Genomic DNA, 16,520 nt, shown 5'->3' with positions numbered 1-16,520 from the left:
CGTTCCACGTACGATACCCCCATCCAGCCTTCTTTGGCGCACGCGACATCCCACATTCACGATGGTCCAATCTGTAAAGCTTGCGCTTGCTCTGCGTCAGCCCACCCCGCAGATCGGCCCACGTGCGCCACCACTCCACATCTGGGGTACGCTAAGCTTTTTTCGGACGTTAGTGGGGGACGTGGTGTGGATACGCTATGGACACGGTCAGACTTCCGCTGCTCCGAGGGGTGTCGCGGACGTTTGTGGGGTGCTGGCCGCAGTCGACAAGGCGGTTTGGTTAGCATTCAATGATCACGCTCGCACAGCACAGCAGGAGCTATACCTCGGCTACCGGCACGTTTCCTGCGGAGCCACATCCGTCGCTCCTCCATGGGATTGTGGCTGGTCGCGTGGAAGAAGCCGAGCTGTAGCGTAGCGCCGCTGCGGGGATCTAGTGCGATTTCGTGATTTCACTCGAGGTTTGGTGACGATAACTGGCGTCATAGATTCCCAGGCGCCTGTGCGCTAGATCTTCGCAGACCTGGTTGCTGGAAATGCTGAGATGGGCTGCTGGATGCTGGATGCTGGATGCTGGATGATCGGGACAAGGTGGCCAGGAAGGATGGGAGCCAAGATGTTTTGGGGATGTAGCTGCGAGTTAGATCGCTGTGTATCGATGGTTAATCAAGATGGCGGTGTGAATCAATTTAGATTGTTGTGCATATCCATCTACAAAGGAGTAGCGCACGATGAGAACAAACTCAAGTGTACTCTGCAGTGAGGTACATGTGCATACAAAAAATGGCGGATAGATGTATTAAAAATCGACTCCTATACAGCATCGCGTAATATCCCGCTCTTACGAGGAATGTGGTATCTTAGGTAAAGTCAAACAAAGGGGGGCTCGAACTGCAAAGCCAGCAAGTAGACGCAGAACAAGACCTAAACAAATGAACGTAAACGCATCGAGGCAAGCAACGCCTCAGCCCTAGAACTCCATATCCTCAACCTCATTGCCAAACTTTCACATAGTATCGTAACTGTGCGTACCTCTTAAAGTCCAAAGTTGCCATCGAGCGCGCCCAGTCCAGTAGGTGTGCTCATGTCAGGGATCATAATTCCAGCGTACATTCCGTCGCTTCCGGGTGTGCCCAATTCACAAGAATTGCTGCCGAACTCCTCTCCACTAGTCAAGCTCTCGTCGCTGAGACTGAGTACACTCTGTGGTGGTGCTGCAGTCCCATAGCTGTTCCAGTCCCAGGCGTCAGGCGACCAGTTGGCGCTGCTGTCGGTAGCTGTAGAGAGAGGCCCAGCGTCGAGAAGAGCTTCGGCTGCTGGTCCACCATAAATGTTATCATAGATGTTAGTCTGCCCTCCATCGAGCGAGCCGAGCAGACGCTCCCAGTCAGACTTCGACACCTCACTCTTCGAGGTGGTGGCACCAAGAGAATGAGTTGTCAGAGGGTCGGCACTGAATGATAGGAAGTCGATGTTTCGGTGTGCAGCGGACACTGGGTTAGGACGACGTTTGTTCGACATAGAGAAAGAAGCACGGTTGTGATTTGGTGGACTCATGGTAGGTTCAGATCGCGCCATGTGTGGTTCGGACTGAATAGATGGGAGGCTCGTGGACGAGGGATTGCTGTGGACGCCGACCTCGGGCAAGATGGCCGGCAGAGTAGCACGACGCGCCTCGTGTACACCATGGCGGCTGGCCTTGAGAGCACCTGGGGAGAAGCGAGCTGCGATGGCCTTGAGAGTTTCTTGGGTAGCACGTAGCGTGTCCATTGGTGCACCCATGCTACCTGCCGAGTTGTGGCGGGAGAGTGTAGGGCCAGTCACGCGAGGGACCGCAACCATCGAACACCCAACACGACTAAGGCATGTTAACAAAAGAATTGAAGTAATCAGGTTCATCTAGACGTACCGAAACTCCGTGGAGCCAGCCGCAGAACCGCTCTCAAGCATGTCCATGACTGAACAGACGAGGCGGTTACACTCCTTGATCAGCTTTCCATCGCGGGCTAGGTTCAGATTTTGGAACAGGAGTCCGAAACCCGCTTGAACAAGTACCTCGTTACGGTTGAGACAGAACGAGAAGCTGAGCTTACGCTCATCGAGTAGTTGCACGATCTGCACAATATGCTTGCAAGCATCACCAACTGCGACCATAGCAGACGAGCCCTTGTCACCGAGATTGGCAACAACGATGGGGCGGTAGATCAAAGATCGAATGTGGTGGTATGCCAGAGACTGCTTCAAGTTAGCGACGATAAGTGGAAGCAATTTTTGGAACAAATGGTTACCAAAATAGGCGCTCTGCTACTAGTCACATTTGTGCTGGGTTTATCTTGTGCAAATGTCAGCCTGAGATGTGGAGCCAAGTTGTTCTGCCACTCCTCAATCTCGTTGGCCAGGGAGGCTATAGTTCGGAACGAAATATCGTGTGTTGATGAAGCCGGATATAACTCGGCCAAAGCTCTGGATAGGATACGGGAGAGTCGGAAGAGGGCCAATGCACTGGAGAGCTTGGTCGACTCGCCAGGCAGGGTCGGCAGGAACCCTTTCTCGGTGACGTATTCGTCATCTGCATCAACCGGATACTCGCAGTAAACGTCTTCTTCTCTGATCAATTTTGGAAGGCCGAGATGTGCAGCAGACAAGCTGTTTGAGTAAGTGACGAGTAAACCGAGGCTTGGCTCCAGAGTTCTTACCAATCGACGGTGTACAAAGACCAAAATGCCTTCTTCCTTGATTCGCTGGTGAGTGCACCAAGCGCAAAGCGCTTCTGTGACTGATGTAGGCCAAGGCGTTGCGACAGGCCAATAGCCAGACCCTTGTACTTGAGCACGCGAGAGTAGTCGCCCTTGAGTAGACAGAAGATCTGCGCGAGGACAAGACACTGCAGTGTCGCAAGGTCATTGTCCATCAGGAAAGAGTTAACAGCACTTTGCCACTGAGCCTCGAAGGACTTAACATCCTTGCCGTCGCGGGACTTCCGCAATGTTAGTGGCCGTAATCAACATGAGTAGCAAAGGGGTACATACGCCACTTGACAGTGCGGCAATGCCGAAACAAAGGTTGAGTTTGGCAATGGATTTCTTGTCTTGCACGTTCTCAGGACTGGAAACGTACTCTTCGTACAGGGCAAGGAAAGTCGGTCGATGAAGAACTGGGAACAGCGGTGCCCACTCCTGAAAGAAGATGTTGATCATCTGATCGGACACCAGACGAGGTGGAGCTCTGAAAGTGACAGTGCGCTTCGAAGGAACCGAAACAGATGCGTTGACTCCTATTCCAAAGAAGGCGTTTGAGCCGACATCCATGCTGAGTCGACCAGTCTCCTGCGCTCTCTGTTTAAAACTCTCTGTGGGGTGTTAGAATGGTCCAAGAGGTAGAAGTAGCAGTGGAACCATACCAACAAATGTTCGTCCACTTGAACTGCCAACGAAGTACGAGTCGCTGTTCCCATCCTCCACGAGCAGCGGAGGCTGTTGCACCTTAAAAGTGTCTTCTTTCTCTTGGGTCTCTTCTGAGGCTGCTGGCGACTGTACAGACGGTCGTCTTCCGTTCGAGAACCCATGGGGAGAGTGTGAGTGGATTCGTGAGAGCATGTCGATCTTCTCATCCTTTTCATCGAGCAGCTCCTTCAGCTCACGAATCTCCCCTTCCAGTAGTCGTACTCGTTCCTCCAACGACTCAGTGTAACCCCTGGGAAAGGCTCGGCGGCTGAGCTTGTCGCTAGTCTTGCATTCGAAGCCGACGTTAGTGCATTGTGTGCAACTCGGGCGGATGCCGTCGCAGCGTATCTTTTTGGAACGGCATCGATCACAAGCTTGTGCGATGCGGGACTGACAGGTCGATCCGACTTTGATGACTTTCATAGGCAATATTCCAGGCATGTTGGCGGGTGTGTTTGTTTCGCGACAGGACCGATTCGCTGAGCTATCTCGCTGTGTACTGCGGGGCCCGCAAGGGGATCACTGATAGAACGTGTCACAAGCCACAAGCCACCAGCATCCGGATCCTTGGGTACGGGGCAATGATGGCGTCCGGGTCCGTTAAGAGCTTGATCGCAACAGAAGTACAGCAGTGTCGAGGAAGTCAGACGGGTTACAAGAAGAGTGGCAATACGGAGGGTGAGGTAGAGTCTAGAAGACTCGCGGAGGAAGGGACGGCCGGCAGATGTAAGCCCCTGGTCAGTTCAATTCTTGCCCTAAATTAGTGGGTTCTGGGGGTGCACAGATTTGTGGGGACCCCGGCGAACTGGTGCGCTCCAAGCACGAAAGAGCGCATCATTGGTCCGACACTTTTTCGTCTGCTGCGTGCCGCTATCCCTCAAGCGCGCGGTCGATCTTTTTGCGGAGAAGAGGTGCGTGTCCTCAGCCTTCGTCAAGTGCATGCCCTCAGCCTTCGTCAAACGCTTCCAGCCGGTGTTTGACAGCAGGACTATTCGTAGTCATTTGCGGGGTGCATAGCCTTTGCGATACGATACGCTTGCTATGGACGCAGGCCTGGATGATGTGATTGTTTACACTGAGGTGCCATCACCTGCATCAACCTCCAGTCTCGACCTGCACTCAAAGCCAATTCAGCAATCGACTGCTGGGCTCCTCCTCTGCACCAAAGCTTTAGATGGAGTATGTGAAGAGGCGTTGTTGTTGCTGAGCTCTGGTCCACAGTGCACTAGCCACCAAGCTGCCAAAGGCTGAACTTGGGAACGCGAGCATCCTGAGTTTGGCTAGGATCTGTCACCTACAGTCTGTCACCTATGTCGATTCGCTCCAAATTCTCCACCCACCAATCAGTGCAGTCTGTAGGCGAGGCAGCAGCTTGTTCGGTACTGCCAAGCCCTCAAACCGTGGTTGAAGTTCCCGGAGGATCCAACACTGTATATCTACAGGTGTTAGTCCTTACGTTGCGATCGCCGAGCGTGTCTTGAGCTGAAGCCTTGCAGTCGTGTGACTGTGTGTGCTTGTGTGGTTCTCGAATCAATCTTTGAAGGCTGCTGTCTCTGGGAGACATCTAGCAGTTGATAGACTTTTAAGTAGTGCACTTAAACCTTGAGAGGAATAGATTCTGGTTGAGGCTCCAATATACACTTATATCTATGAACCTGCCGTACTGACAAGGCCGTTCGACATGGCTGTAAGGGCCTATATGTAGAATAGACGAAACTGATATAGCCGTCATGCCAACGTTCAACAATCGTATACGTGCCGAGCAGCGACGACACGCAATTTCGTAAGTCATGTAGAGCTCGGGAAGCCTAAGTGAAGTCGACGTCTTCGTCTTCTTCGCCCTCAGCACCAAGCCCCAGGTATTGCTGGACGACTGCTGACTCAAGTAGTTTTGATTTCTGTGACAGGTGTCAGTGGACAGAAGTGAACGATTCGCGGAATGTCTGCAGGTCAAGGGTGAACCCGGGTCTAGCGAAGTAACGGAAACGCTGCCTAGTCCAGTGTGCACTGTGCTAGAGCACTAGCTACCCAAGCGCATTGAGACAAAGCTCACCCTTTGCAAATGCAAACCCAATCCTGTTATTCACTGCTAGCATGCGTAGATCAGACGCAACGACCTCATGATAGCTTGCAGCCGTAATCTTGCACATGGGAGCAACAGAGAGACCTTGCTCAACATGAGGCCTTGCGACAGAGTTTTCAACACCTGACGTGTGCAGTAGCGTACTGCAATAATGCGGGGTATAAGAAAGCGCTTCTTACCTGAGTTTCAAAGGCCTCAATAGCTCTCTCGAGCATCTCTAGTTCAAGCTTGCGGAGCCTCTCCGCGAGGCGCCAGGGGACTTCTCGAATTGACGCCTCTTTTTGGGGATTCCCTAGTCCCTCCAGAGTCTCGATCTGCATCTCGACACGCCCCTGCAGCAGCACCGTAGCTCGAAGTTGGTAGACATCCCATAATGGATCCCCACGTAGATAATCCCGAAGCTTGCTAGTATCGTCCAGATCATCGTCTTTCCAAAGGGCTTGGATCTCGCGCTTGCCATCGACGGTTTGCCTGACTTTGAAGTCCAGTCCGTCTTCCTCGTTGACAATCACAAGCCAGATGAAGTCGCTCTCCCAATCGATCGTCCCTGACTTCTCAAATATGCGAAAGCCAGGGGGAGCAGTGGAAACAAAGATTTTCGCAGGCCTCAGAGGGTCGTCGTCGGGGATATCGATGTTCAGGAACATAACTCTGGCTGAGGTCATGGTGTCTTCAAGAAATCCGTAGGAGAAGATGTTTTCACAGGCGCCTTTGTCGTCACCGTACCTTCAGGTATCAGTCAGTAATGTACCACAATTTCGGCGATGGACTGACGTGATTGTGACCTCTGCTTCTTTCTCTATATTTTTGCCTTCTCGCAGTAAGAGCAGACCGTCTCCATCCTGATCGGTCTCGTAAAGAGCAGAGGTAGCGTCGCCAGAAGCATGATTCGCCATGTCCACGCATGGACACATGCAGTCACCAACGCCTGGGAATTCTAGAGCTCGGGAACGGTACATCGCATCGACCTGCATCCAGTCCTCGAAGGTGACCATGCCGTTGTCTTCGTTCCACCAGTATTTTGCGCACCAACCAATGGATTCAGTGGCTGTTCGTACGGTTTCGAACTCACGTAGCAGGCTGTTTAGTTTTGCACGAACGGCAGGCTGTAGTGTGGTCCCTGTGAGTAGCTCCTGTTCTTCTTCTGTCCAAAATGTAGGCAGAAGCTCATCAGGAAGGTACTTAATGTACTCCGTCAAAGGACTGAGAACGCCGACATCCTTGATGTCTGGGCAGCAAATGGTCGCTTGCATGAGTAGAAATAGCAACACTGCGCCTCTAGCCGTCTGTAAAATGTCAGCTGCTGGAAATCGTTTCGAGGATGGTCACACCCTTCCAAAATCTCCAGTGGCTTCGATGACTTCGCGTAGGTGGTGGTCAGATTTTGCGAAGAGTTCTATGTTTTGCCGCGAAATGATGAGTTCCTTTGGCACGACCAGAAGCGGCTCTACCTTGCCACCATCGAGCTCACGATCTGCTATAACAGTCGACCCTCGGTCTTCAAAGCCTGGCAGTGGACCGACTTTGATACCATTGAAGGTCACACCATGAAAGGTCGCCCATGTCGGTAGAGTGTCAATTGGCTGCTTGAGCCATCCTTTGGTTCTGCCGGTACGGATCATGCTGGCGCGACAACGACAGCCCTCGTAACAAGCAACGCAGCTTCTGCAATGGCTCCTTCAAAGGCTGCAAAGAGACTGGGCTGTTTGTTTAGTACTACTTTTCGTCGTGTGCTGCCGCAGTAGGCCGAAGCGCGCCAGAAATCGATGAAAAGACCCTGTGATGTCATGTGCTCAGCAAGCGTCCGCAGCGATGTTGCTACGGTTCCCCAAGTAATGGCAACCTCCTGCGACACCTGAGCTCTCTAGGGCCCACAGAACGGGCACGTCGACGCAGCAGCAAAACAAACAAAGAACAGGGCAGGGGGCAGGCCTCACCGCAAACCGTGCGTGCAAGGAGCTCTAGCCAAGCACTGTTGTCGACGTTGTTTTGATGTGTGGTTGTCAAGGCGAGCCGAGATCCCCGGTCTAGCCCCATGGATCCACCACCCGGACTAGGTTAGGGCCCAGCTTTGTTGTGGAAGCGGCCGCCAAGACATCTGAATGTAAACATCGCGGCTCGTACATTATCTCTCCCACACCACCGCCAGGACTCCAGACATCATTACTGTTATTTCTTTCCCGGACCACTGCAGGACAAGAAGCACTCGGCGACTGTGTTCGCAGCTTCACATCGGCTCCACACCCGGCAATTGCTCTGCGCCGGTCGACTTCGCCCTTCCGTCCCAAGTCGCCGTTCCACGTGTGTTGCTCGACGCTTGCAGCCGCAAGTAGTCATCGATCTTTCCTCGACTTGCTCCCAGCATCAGCGTCGCTTTGTTCACCATGTCTTCGCATCAACGAGTAGCAAAGACGCCTCGCGCCAGCGCGACCAGCTACGGCCAGGTCATCGAGGTTAGCACCACAACAAAGCCCAAAACAACACGCCTCAGGCCAGACGCTAAGGCAATACACTTCTAGTACATACAAGACAGACTTTACCTTGCTTCGTACACGCACACACCAGATGCGAACACGCCCTTCCCTTACCCCAAGCAGAGCGCGTCGCCATCGAAGCGCTCGTCGCGCGCGCAGGCAGGCCCTACTGTCGCTGGCGCCAAGACACTTCCACCTGTGTACTTCAGCATTGACAAGACTCTGCTGTACAATGCTTTTCACGGCGACTTTGGTCCGCTCCACATCGGTCACCTGTACCGGTTCGCTGTACAGCTGCATGAAGTGCTTGGCGACCCAGCGAACGAGGAGAGAGCAGTAGTGTTCTGGAGCAGCGCAGACTCAAGGAGTATGTCAATGTGATGGACCATACTTCATCTAGTGCTAACAACGACCATAGGCCGTGCCAATGCCGCTTGCATCCTTGCATGCTACATGGTCCTTATTCAGTCGTGGCCTCCTCACCTAGCTCTTGCGCCCATCGCACAGATGGACCCGCCCTGCATGCCTTTCCGCGACGCCGGATACAGCCAGGCTGACTACGTCCTGAACATTCAGGATGTCATCTATGGCATTTGGAAGGCAAAGGAGGAGGGTCTCTGTGGGCTCAAGGACTTCAGCCTTGAGGAGTACGAAAAGTACGAGCGCGTCGACATGGGCGACTTCAACTGGGTTACACCTCAATTTCTCGCATTCGCTTCCCCCCAACAACAGCCTACCCACGAGATTTCCAAATCGTCGCCGGTGTACGCCACAATTCCCTCCAACATCGCCGAGGTCCAGAAGTCGAATTTGCCCGGACCCTTCAAGAACGTCCTGTCGCACTTTTCCGCTCGCAATATTGGCCTCGTTGTCCGCCTGAACTCTGAACTGTACTCCTCTACCTACTTTGAGAAGCTGGGGATCAAGCATCTGAACATGATCTTCGATGATGGCACTTGCCCGCCTCTGTCTCTTGTCCGTCAATTCATTGACCTGGCGCACGAGATGATTACTGTTCGTAAGAAGGGTATTGCTGTACACTGCAAGGCCGGCCTGGGACGCACTGGCTGCCTCATTGGTGCCTACCTCATCTACAAACACGCTTTTACTGCCAACGAAATCATAGCCTACATGCGATTCATGCGCCCTGGTATGGTCGTCGGTCCTCAGCAGCATTGGCTCCACCTCAACCAGGCGACCTTCCGCGAATGGTGGCATGAGGACACCATGAAGGCCAAGTATGCAGAAATGGTACCTTCCACTCCAACAGCATCGCCGCGCAAACAGCGTCTGGCAAGCAACGGACAAACCTTCACACCACCGAATGGATCGCAGAGGCGCGCCGCCCTCGGAGAAATTGAATCAAATGAACAGCGCAACGCCGGGCACTCAAATATTGGTGTTCAGGAGGACAACCTTCCCGCGCCGACACCAGGTCAGCCTCGAAAGACGAGCAAGCTTTATGGCAACGGAAGTTCACGACAGTCTCCATCACGAATTGACGAGAATGAGCCTTTCACGAGGTCATCAGACCTGTCTCGATACGATGGCGAATCTGATGAGGAGTACCACCTGCGTCAGATTGCGAGGAGGACATCATCTCGTTCGCCTGCTCGCACTCCGGGTGCAAAAGAGAAGACACGTCGTGCCTTCAGCACCACGTCTATAATTCACACGTCGGTAACGCACACGTCATTCGGCTTTGGTGACGGTAGCGACACTGAAAACACCGCGCCGGCGACAATCAGTGGCCGCCCCAAGACTCCAAAAGACAAGAGCGGCAGTGGCAACGGCAGCATCAGCGTTGGCAAGATCAGGTCGAGCCCACACCGAAGGAGTACTGAGGGTAAGACTAGTGTTCGCAAGACCAGCGGGAGGGTCGGCAGTGTCGGTAGCTCTGCCGTGCGCCCTAAGCCGTGAGCGATGTTGTTCGTTTGAGTTTTTGCATTATCGGTGTTCAGGCATGAAAGGGCGTATCGTCATAGTCGCTTTCATTATCATCGGCATCTCCTCCATCTGAGCGATACCAGCGGCATGAGCGGGTGTTCGGCATTGTCGATGTTCTACAACATATGGCGTCCGACGAAAGGGCGTTTTGGATCATATAGGTGTGTGCAAGGTCAGCACCTTGCGGGTTGGGTTTCCACAGTCAGGCGTACGGTGTGCTGTTTCCACTTCTTCCGAGTTTCTTCTCAGTCACAGCATCAGTCATCGTTCAGCATCGTCTTGTTGTACTTCTGTCTTGTTTCTCTCTGCGGCGTCTGGCTGCGGATGTTCATGACATTATGAAGATAACGAGCACTTAGTCTTAACTATTTCAGATTTCCAACACACCCTTGACGCTTCTTGTGACACTTGCAAGTACCGGGTGGATGCGGCTCATGGCGAAAGACGTCACAGCTACCAACACGTGCCGCTGAATGAAAAGCATATCCGCTCGTGACCACCTGTTCATCGCGAACAACAATAATGTGCGAGTCTTAGACAATCAGCCACCACTGGTCTATTCCACAACAAGCTCGATCTCGTTCGTCGCGTATGTTCTACCCGCAAGAGGACTATCTGTATATTCGTTGGTATCATCATCCGTTACCTCGCTTTTGACCTTATCCCAAACGCCCCATAACGTTCCTTCAGCTTTGACCTTGTATTTCGCAGGTTTTGCTTCAGGCATCCACGGCCTGTCAAAGACCACCTCAACGCTCTCTTCCGCGCCTGGCTCAACACTCGCCAGCTGATTCTGGCCAGGAGGCATCTTTCGCCTAATCTGTACGATGACTTGCTCGACCTCCGCACCGGAGTCGGCATTGTTGATCTTGAAGACGCCCGTGTTTAGCGCTGCGGCGTCGAGCGGCGTGCCCCATTTGAGGAGAGAGTAAGGTGTATCTGGATGATTATTCTTGAGCGTGACGCGTACTGTTGCCGGGTCTTTGGACACCTGGGCCAACGACAAAGAGAGGCCAGGAACCTCGCTGGATGTTTGTGACATGGCGGAGGAGCTAGGAGACTGGGAGACGTAGTAGCCGCCAAGAAGCGTGATGGCAATTGCGGCGATGGTTGTGTTGCGAGCGTTGAAATATCTTCCAGAGTCGGCCATGAGTTGTTGATGAGAGTAGAAAGGTCAGAACTTTGCCCTGCGGAGCCTATTGACGTGGCTGCCTTGTTGACTCAAGACGGGATGTTTCTACGTATCGGAGAACGCCAAACTGGGATTGTAAGGAGTCAAGCGACAGTATCTCGGTTGATGCTGATTACGTGCTGCGCCAGAGAATGGCCTCACAGGTGGTACGATTTTGACTTCTGCTCGCCCAGTACTTCAATGTTGTGCTTGTGTCGCTAAACTGAGAGCAACGACGTAGTAGTATTTCTGTTCGACAATGGTTGAAACTTTTGCGATGAATGTCATAGCATTTCACACGGGCTCCACCGTGGTTCTTGGCACAATCACTCTGATACGTAGTGTAGATAACCGGGCAAATGAGGACACGCTACGCGATATGCTTGTGACTGCTTTGGTTGCGACCTGCCTTTTTACTGCTGCCACAGCCGCTAGTCGTAGCTTGATTTGGCCATAGTGTGAACATCGTTTCGATGCCTCCCGGCATCGCTGCAAATCTTCTGACTTCGACTTCAACCCTTTTACCTCCCTCCTAATCTTAAAAGCCGGCTGTTCAATTGCTGCTTTGGCTCAAACGGGATGGCATGTATATCGCCGTTTTTCATTTGCTGTACAGTGCTGACGGCTACCAAAACAGCCAGCCTCAGCCGCGCCCTTACTGTCGGGGAGCTTCTCAACATTGGACCTCTCCAGCGACATGAGTTTTTGTTGATCAAGAAGAGAGAACCTACGAATGAGCCCATTTCTGACAGGAGGACGCACAGGACGGGTCGCTGTTCTGCTGAGCAGTCTGAACTCAATTCAGCGCCCTTGTTGAGTTTGGCAGTGCTTCTACAGTCTCGGAAGGTCATTCTCACCCCATTCAGTGGTTCGCTAAGACTTTTACTCCCAAGCCAAAACCCAAATGGCACTGCTTAATCTAAAAAGAATGATCGACATCACCGACAGCACTGTGGAGATTGTAGTGGCATTGCTTTTGCGTTAATGCCACACATTTGGAGCTCCTTACTATTTACTATCCATGCTCATACAGCACTACCTTCCACACAGACGAGCTGCTCCGCCAATCAGCCACTTACATCGTCTGGCTGTAACGGCTGCACACACTCCAGCTGCCAATTTCGCTCATCCTCCCGTTACGAGCTATCTTGCAGTGTCAGCCCACAGTCCTCGGCACATGGCTTGACAACTCTAAGCCTCACGCCCAGATGAAGCTGCAGCTGCCTAGACCAGACAAGCCTCATCCAAGGCTTGTGTAGGACGAACAGTACCCTAGTTGATGATGAAGGTCAGTGTAGATGTCCAGCAAAAGTGAACCGCCTCCGATAGGTCTATATATGAGCATGTTGAGTACTCCAATGTCCTCATCAGCTAGGCGTTTCTATTATGGTTTGCTCACTTTAGTCCGACCGCACTTTGATAGTGAAGTTTGGGTTCATGTAGAAGTTTCCTTTTAGCAATGAATACGTTTTGAGGTCCAACTACCAGTGCACTCCAGTCTATTTGTTCCTCTCATATTATTTCCAATACTGATCTGGACGTTCTCTAATGCGTGACCAAGTACTACTGTACGTTTTTCTCGCGCCTGTGCGATGGGTGTGCTTATACCTTCTCGGAACCAAAGGCCAAATCGTTGATAAAGGAGCGCGATGTGAAAGCGTACAACGCAAGATTCCCAACACGAAAGCGTGATACTTAGAAGATGACCTTAACATTGGCGAATCTACACCCTCTACTTGATTTCTGACGCTGAACTACCCATCTTTTCCGGTTGATTTTTCCTTGAGCTGGGATCCATGCTAAAGACATCTAGGCGTCGTTTCTGGAGTAACAATCGAGAGCTGCTAAGCCCAGCCCACCTCTCGCGTTGCATAAACAGCCGGCTACAAGCTAATTGTCTGTAATTATACAGAAGGTGTTCAACACTATTCTCCTAGCTATCCTATGACCTAAAAATATGATATAAGACTTTAGCAACTTCCCTTAAATCTAAAGAGTAGCAATGATTACACCAAAAGCCTCCAGTATTACTGCTTGCAGCTTAATCGGCCTCTGCTAAAACAGTGTAGCCAGCTTTCTTTGTAACACGAGAGCTCACGAAATTGATCTATTTAAGACCAAAATGCCGATTGATTTGCAGCGTACACTCGTATTCCGAGGTTTGCTGCTGCGCCTCGCTTGGCCTACAGGTACGGGACGCCTAACGCTTATCGAATGACATCAATGCCGTGACACTGCCCGTTCTTGCAACTACTGCAGCATCTTCAACACACCATCGTGCAATGCGTCTTGCATCGTTGCAGTAACGCGATGCAATATTCCGCACTCTGCCAGACGCCCAAAGATGGAGCAACAGCCAGCATTGACATGCTCGACGCCAACGACAGCCGTGGTTCGGTGTCGACTCAGAACCAGAAAATCAAACACAAATCAATTTCCCATAAAGAGCTCCGAGGCTTCCCATGGCGCGTCTTTCTTATCGTCTCTCTCGTTCCTCTCTGCCTGGCCCCTATCGTAATTCTCTCAGCCATTGCTGAGATGGCGTCGCAAAACTACATTCGCGGGCGCTCGTGCTACCCGAACGGACTTTGGAAGGAAGCCGAAGGCGCAACATGGCGAATTATGGACAGCACCTACTTCTTCACGCCCAATCTTAGCTTTGGCAACATGACGTTCACACAAGTCAAAGTCATCGATATTGCCTGGGATCTGATCATTGGGCGAGGAGGCCAAATGTGCCTTGCGTGGGTGAATTGGAGGGTTTCTAATGAATGGCTTGTATATCATCTTGAGAGGTACAAGACGAGTTATAAAATGTTTGCGAGTGTGACACTGCAGACGACGAGCCTGACGACGTTGGGCGTGCTGGCGAAAGAGTTCTTGTGCTTCGGGGAGAGGAGTTGGGGCAGGTTCTTCAGGTGGCTGGCCATGTTCTGCATGCTCATCTCGACGTTGTACGTGCTGGCTTTCCCTACTCTAATGGCAGCCATGACGGGGTACATCACGACGTACGAGCCGTATGTGGAAGACTACAACCACAATCTGGTTGAGTGGGGGAAAGTGGACGAAATCGTCAAGTCCATCAGCGGTGCAGACGGCATTGGATTTGATGATATGCATGTTTGGGTGACTTCCCAGGATGAGGAGCTGCTCCGCGCCGTGAATAGGTGTAAGTTGTGCCATGCACTCGAAAATTGTCGCTAACGTCTCTTGAAGTCATTGGTAAATACTCCAACGCTAGCAATACACGGACCGAGCAACACACCATGGGCGATGGAACCCAAGAATATAATATGCCTGGAAAAGAACCCAATGTTACGATCTTCCGAGTGGGGACTGGAACCAATTGGGAGTTTGAGGACGTAATCACAACAGTGCAGAACCCCAACATCTCGATCGCCACCTACCTCTCAACCGGCAGATCCCCTCCGAGACACCACTGCACTTGGTGAGCAATACTACAGTATTGTCGGCCGATACGGAGATCAATACAATTCCTCATACATCAAAACCCATAGTTCTTGCAAACCCAGCGAGACCTATCAATGGGGCTTCTCCTACATCTTCCTCTTCATGGTGTCCATTTTCAACTTCATCTGGTCTGTCATAATGGTTTGCATGTGGCTGGACACACGGCGTGGGTCAAGGATGTACAAGAGTGGAAGAAGACCAGGGCTCTTAAGGAGCGTGATGGATCTGTCCGCTGCTGTAAGAGAAGAGTTAGGGACTGAAGCTGAGAACTTGGAGGAGGAAGAGCTGAGAAGGAAGTTGGTGAGCAGTGGAGGAGCTTTGACGGTGCCAAAAGATGAATTGAGGGTGAGGAGAACAGGGAGTGCAGCACTGGGGAAGAGGAAGAGAACGTGGAAGAGTGACTTGACTAGAGGCAGCACTTTTTGAGTATAGCCTTAATGCCTGGCGCTCCTAGTTTGCAAAATACAGTTACGATTAGGTACTGAGTTTTAAAGTTTTCAAAGCCCAAAAATGCCAGCTCCAACTACACCAGCCGCACCGAAAAGCAGCTCGAGGCCAACAGCACCAGTAGCTCTAGGAGCAGCATTTGTAGTTTGAGTCAAAGCTGACGTACTGCTGCCACCAGGTAGTGAGCTGCTGATTCCGGTAGGCCCCGAAGGGCTTGTCGCACTGAGAGATGCCGCACTGACACCTGTCGAAGTAGGCTCAGTTCTGGACGAAGTGCCATTGAGGCTGCTTGTCTGTATGTTCACAAGCCCAGTTGCATCGTTCTCGAGGCTCTCAAGAACTAGTTGCGTTAGTTTCCAGGACCTGTTCGGCGCTCAGGTCAACTCACCAGTCGCGGGCACATTTCCAAATCCAGCGGTCAAGTTCACGGCAACAGGCGTCATGGTCGTGAAGTACTCCAAGAATCCCGCGAGGAAATCTGATCCGTCCTGTGTGCCAGGCGCGATATTGCTCCCATAGTTGTTGGTGATGCTCGTGCAAGTCTTGGTCTTCTCACGAAGGTTCGTGCACTCGAGGCTTTTGCCTTGAGCACTCCAGTGCCACTCGTCTGGACTCTCGGTCACAGTGATGATATTAGGAACGTAAGATGTACCGCAGACATCGTTGAAGCGCGTCATGGTGGTCAGAGGTGAGCATGATATCGCATAGACGAGAGTCGTAGTTGAGATTGCACTGATGAAAGAGACTTCGTAGGCGCGTTGGATATGTTGCATGTTTGTGCCATTGCGGATCGGGAAGGGTGGGTAGACAGCGATTTGAGTTGCTTCAGCTATTGTACTGTTCTGCGCCTTTGCGACAGTGACTAGAAGCGAAAGGATGGTAAAGAGCATTTTGGTGTAGAATGAAGTCTGCCTATCTGGTGATACCTGACGTGGCTATAAAGATTAGAGGCATCATGAATCAGGCCGTCAGGAAGTCAAGATTTGTGGCATCATGACCTTCCTTAGATGTCTTGGTAGTTCGGTAAACAGTACTGCGCCTTGCTTGGCTGCACCCAGCCACCTACGCTGCAGTTCCGTTTAACTTTTCCGTGCAGTCAGTGGACTTTGCCCGCGAAAACAATAATTGAAGCGCATGCACCTTGGTTAGGGTTATGTTGTCACATGAACCCTGTAAGAGAGCCTGACAAATCGAATGGCTGACTATAGAGTAGCCTCGGAGTCAGGCCTTCCACGCACACGGTTGAGAAGTTAACGGACGTGGAAAGTAGACGTAACAATCTGTTCCCGGTTGTAGTGAAGATTCTTGAGATGGCAGAAAAAGCCGGCTGCAAGCCAACAGTCCTTGGCAATACAGGAGGTATTCAATGCTATTCCCTAGAGTATTTGCAACCTAAAACAATATTGTAAGACTTTAGCAACTTCTGTTAAATCTAAAAAGCAGCGAAATTAACGCTAACGGCCTCCAGTAGTATGCTTGAGGGT

At 51.8% G+C, this 16,520-nt stretch overlaps 6 protein-coding genes across 6 annotated transcripts, besides 1 other annotated feature; 2 read left to right on the top strand and 4 right to left on the bottom strand.

The window, feature by feature from the left end:
• Positions 1–550: 550 nt before the first annotated feature.
• Positions 551–580: a tandem repeat.
• Positions 581–1,035: 455 nt separating this feature from the next.
• On the bottom strand, positions 1,036–3,884 carry EKO05_0007890 (DNA-binding transcription factor cat8; the record flags this gene model as incomplete). Its single annotated transcript, XM_038941128.1, has 6 exons — positions 1,036–1,858; positions 1,910–2,235; positions 2,289–2,646; positions 2,697–2,977; positions 3,030–3,349; positions 3,401–3,884. 6 exons carry the CDS (start codon positions 3,882–3,884, stop codon positions 1,036–1,038), a joined length of 2,592 nt encoding a protein of 863 aa, XP_038796971.1.
• A 1,367-nt stretch (positions 3,885–5,251) lies between these two features.
• On the bottom strand, positions 5,252–7,148 carry EKO05_0007889 (uncharacterized protein; the record flags this gene model as incomplete). The annotated part of the gene is made up of 4 exons (XM_038940925.1): positions 5,252–5,341; positions 5,706–6,252; positions 6,301–6,812; positions 6,858–7,148. 4 exons carry the CDS (start codon positions 7,146–7,148, stop codon positions 5,252–5,254), a joined length of 1,440 nt encoding a protein of 479 aa, XP_038796972.1.
• A 762-nt stretch (positions 7,149–7,910) lies between these two features.
• Positions 7,911–9,920, top strand: EKO05_0007888 (uncharacterized protein; the record flags this gene model as incomplete). Its single annotated transcript, XM_038940994.1, has 3 exons — positions 7,911–7,979; positions 8,046–8,367; positions 8,419–9,920. The coding sequence occupies 3 exons, from the start codon at positions 7,911–7,913 to the stop codon at positions 9,918–9,920; spliced, it is 1,893 nt and encodes a 630-aa protein (XP_038796973.1).
• Positions 9,921–10,503: 583 nt separating this feature from the next.
• On the bottom strand, positions 10,504–11,097 carry EKO05_0007887 (uncharacterized protein; the record flags this gene model as incomplete). Its single annotated transcript, XM_038946333.1, has 1 exon — positions 10,504–11,097. The coding sequence occupies one exon, from the start codon at positions 11,095–11,097 to the stop codon at positions 10,504–10,506; it is 594 nt and encodes a 197-aa protein (XP_038796974.1).
• A 2,331-nt stretch (positions 11,098–13,428) lies between these two features.
• Positions 13,429–14,570, top strand: EKO05_0007886 (uncharacterized protein; the record flags this gene model as incomplete). Its single annotated transcript, XM_038941011.1, has 2 exons — positions 13,429–14,287; positions 14,335–14,570. 2 exons carry the CDS (start codon positions 13,429–13,431, stop codon positions 14,568–14,570), a joined length of 1,095 nt encoding a protein of 364 aa, XP_038796975.1.
• A 516-nt stretch (positions 14,571–15,086) lies between these two features.
• On the bottom strand, positions 15,087–15,926 carry EKO05_0007885 (uncharacterized protein; the record flags this gene model as incomplete). Its single annotated transcript, XM_038941047.2, has 2 exons — positions 15,087–15,376; positions 15,425–15,926. 2 exons carry the CDS (start codon positions 15,924–15,926, stop codon positions 15,087–15,089), a joined length of 792 nt encoding a protein of 263 aa, XP_038796976.2.
• Positions 15,927–16,520: the final 594 nt, after the last annotated feature.

This window comes from Ascochyta rabiei, chromosome 13, assembly GCF_004011695.2.
Source record: "Ascochyta rabiei chromosome 13, complete sequence".
Lineage (NCBI taxonomy): Eukaryota > Fungi > Ascomycota > Dothideomycetes > Pleosporales > Didymellaceae > Ascochyta > Ascochyta rabiei.
The sequence above is the reverse complement of the archived record's forward strand: the minus strand, read 5'-3'. Positions and strand labels throughout refer to the sequence as shown.